The sequence below is a fragment of the Takifugu flavidus genome, chromosome 11, assembly GCF_003711565.1.
Source record: "Takifugu flavidus isolate HTHZ2018 chromosome 11, ASM371156v2, whole genome shotgun sequence".
NCBI classification, from domain to species: Eukaryota; Metazoa; Chordata; class Actinopteri; order Tetraodontiformes; family Tetraodontidae; genus Takifugu; species Takifugu flavidus.
In genome coordinates, this window is record NC_079530.1 from 10,771,511 (window position 1) to 10,773,955 (window position 2,445).

Sequence of the window (2,445 nt, forward strand, 5' to 3'; positions counted from 1 at the left end):
TAGGGTGTGTTATGGTTGGGGTTAGGGTTTAGTATTAGGGGTTAGGGTTTAGTATTAGGGGTTAGGTTAGGGTTTAGTATTAGGGGTTAGGGTTAGGGTTTAGTATTAGGGGTTATGGTTTAGTATTAGGGGTTATGGTTAGGGTTTAGTATTAGGGGTTAGGGTGTGTTTGTATTTACAACAGTGATGGAGATTTAAAGAATGGTTTCCATCTGTCCTTGGTTGAAGTCAAGACGCGATCAAAAGTTTTCTCTGCAGTGGTTTTTAAAGGGGTGAATATTAATCTGTCTGCCTTAGGGTTAGGTTAGGGTTAGGGTTTTTAAATGGGTGAATATTCATCTGTCTGCCTTTATCCCTTCAGCACCTTTACCAACTCTCACAAGTTGCTCTTGACTGCACAGGAAGCTTCAGATGTTCATTCACAACAAATAAAGATGACATTTAAGCAGGATGGAGTCACAAGCACACATCCACGTCGTTGTTACGTGATCTAAAAATCAACCATAGAACCAAAAAAAGGGGACTTTTTTTATGTCTGTTGAATTTGACCAGTAAACAATTGAATTGAATTTACAGCCCAGTTACAGTAAAAGAGTCGGAATGCTTCTCATGTTGAACACAATAGTGTATCAAAGAATGACCTACAGTATAAAACGCTCTTCTTCCAAGAGAAAACTAACTCTTTTCTTTGTTTTCAGTCATTTTTCTCGCACTGATTGCTCCCTCTGTCTTTGACATCATAAATCCTTCAACTGAGAACATTTGAGCAACAGAATTACACACCACAGCACACAGAGTTTACATTTACAGTGAACGCATTTTCAAAAATAGATCTGAAAGGATCATTTCTTCATTTTGTTGTTTTTTCTTTTGCACAATTAGAAAAAAATACACATGAACAGAATTTAATGGGAAAAAGTTGGACCAGAGTCACAAATGGTGATCTGTTTTGCACCATGACATCACAGATGTATCCTCTCTAGACGTGTGCGTTGTTTTGTGAGTGTCCTAAAAGCTGTGAAGGGTTGTGCACTGCTGGCATCCTGAGGGATATAAACAGTAGCTTAATGCTGAAACTTCCACCCAGTGTTCCATCATGTGTGTTCACAAGTTGGCACTTCTGGAAGTGGCGGTTGGTCCTGCACGACCACTTGAGAAGGAGCAGGGGCCAGACGTGCCTGGGCCACTGAGTTTTTCTGCAGCTCCACCCCGAATTTGGTGGAAGCATTCTGCAACTGTCTCTTGTACTGCACAAAACTGCATGTTTTGAGGATGATGGCCAAGATGTTCTTCCCTATGAGGATCCCTGACACCCTGGCGTCCCTGTAAAGAAGCATGTTCCCCCCTCGGATGAGAACAGTGATGATGTTGATGGTGACCAAGCTGAGGATGGGATAGAGGAGCATCTTATGGGGCACTATGTTGATGCCCTGCATGCTGATCTCGCTCAAGGACACGCAGGGCAACACAAGCAGTAAGATGTAGCAGTAGAAGAACATCAGGCCCTCTGCCCACAGAGGGAGCCCCTTTTTTTGAGGCTCCCATAGGTTAGCTTGGATGTCCAGGATGTCCAGCAGGTCCACTACCACCCAGAAGAGACGATTACGGATCTCCTCACGCTTCTTAAATACGCGAACATACTCCATATGGTCGATAGCAACCAGTACAACAAAGAGCACGGGGATGCAAATGGATAGAAGCAGCGTCAAGGCTTTCCTTGAAATAGCATCTAGGCTCTTCCTGTCAGCCTTGTAGTTCTGATACACAAAGTAGACCTTGATCTCCAACACAAATATATACAGAAACCATAGGATCATGGCGTAGCCTCTTTTAGCTGTGCGTACTTCAGCGCCCACCCACACTGCTACGTATCGCAACACAATTAGAAAACAAATGTCGCCCACCATCACCATGATGCAGATGCCAATCTTGCGTGGCCCCTGGTTCTGCTCCACCAGGTAGGCATCGATCAGTGCCATGCTGCTCATAATCAGGAAGGTGGAAAGGCACACATGGGGCTTGTTGGTGGGGGGCGGAGGTACCATCCTTGCCTGGATGAGAAAAAGGTGCGTGTGTGTGTGTGGGATGGGGGGGGCAGTGTCGTTGAGAAGGGAGTGCGGAGGGTGCTTAGTATGTCCAGGGAGCAGACAGACCTGACAGGGACGCTAGACAGCGGCGTTCCCCTCCCCTTTTTTCCTTTGGCCAGAATCCAGGACGCATTAATCGGATCCACTCAGCTCGCTTTAATCAAAGCGTGCATGCCGAGCCACCTGCCGCGCAGACAGTAGCCCTCATTTAGAAAATGATGTTTACTGACAAATGATTTGTGGACACGCGGGTGCACTTTGGGAAAAATGGAGTGAACCTCGGTGTGTGCGAAGAATTTACAACTAAGCACAGCAGGAAAATTGGAGAGGTGGACTCTCTGCTACTGGAAGAGGAGGA

At 45.7% G+C, this 2,445-nt stretch overlaps 1 protein-coding gene across 1 annotated transcript in view; it reads right to left on the reverse strand.

Annotated features, from left to right (window-relative positions):
* Window positions 1-513: 513 nt before the first annotated feature.
* Window positions 514-2,445, reverse strand: part of LOC130533295 (transmembrane protein 121) — a 2,999-nt gene continuing 1,067 nt past the window's right edge. The window contains exon 1 of the mRNA XM_057046552.1: window positions 514-2,445. This exon is cut by the window's right edge and continues 1,067 nt beyond it. Within this exon, the coding sequence (XP_056902532.1) occupies window positions 1,095-2,045 (951 nt within the window). The 5' untranslated portion in view covers window positions 2,046-2,445 and the 3' untranslated portion in view covers window positions 514-1,094.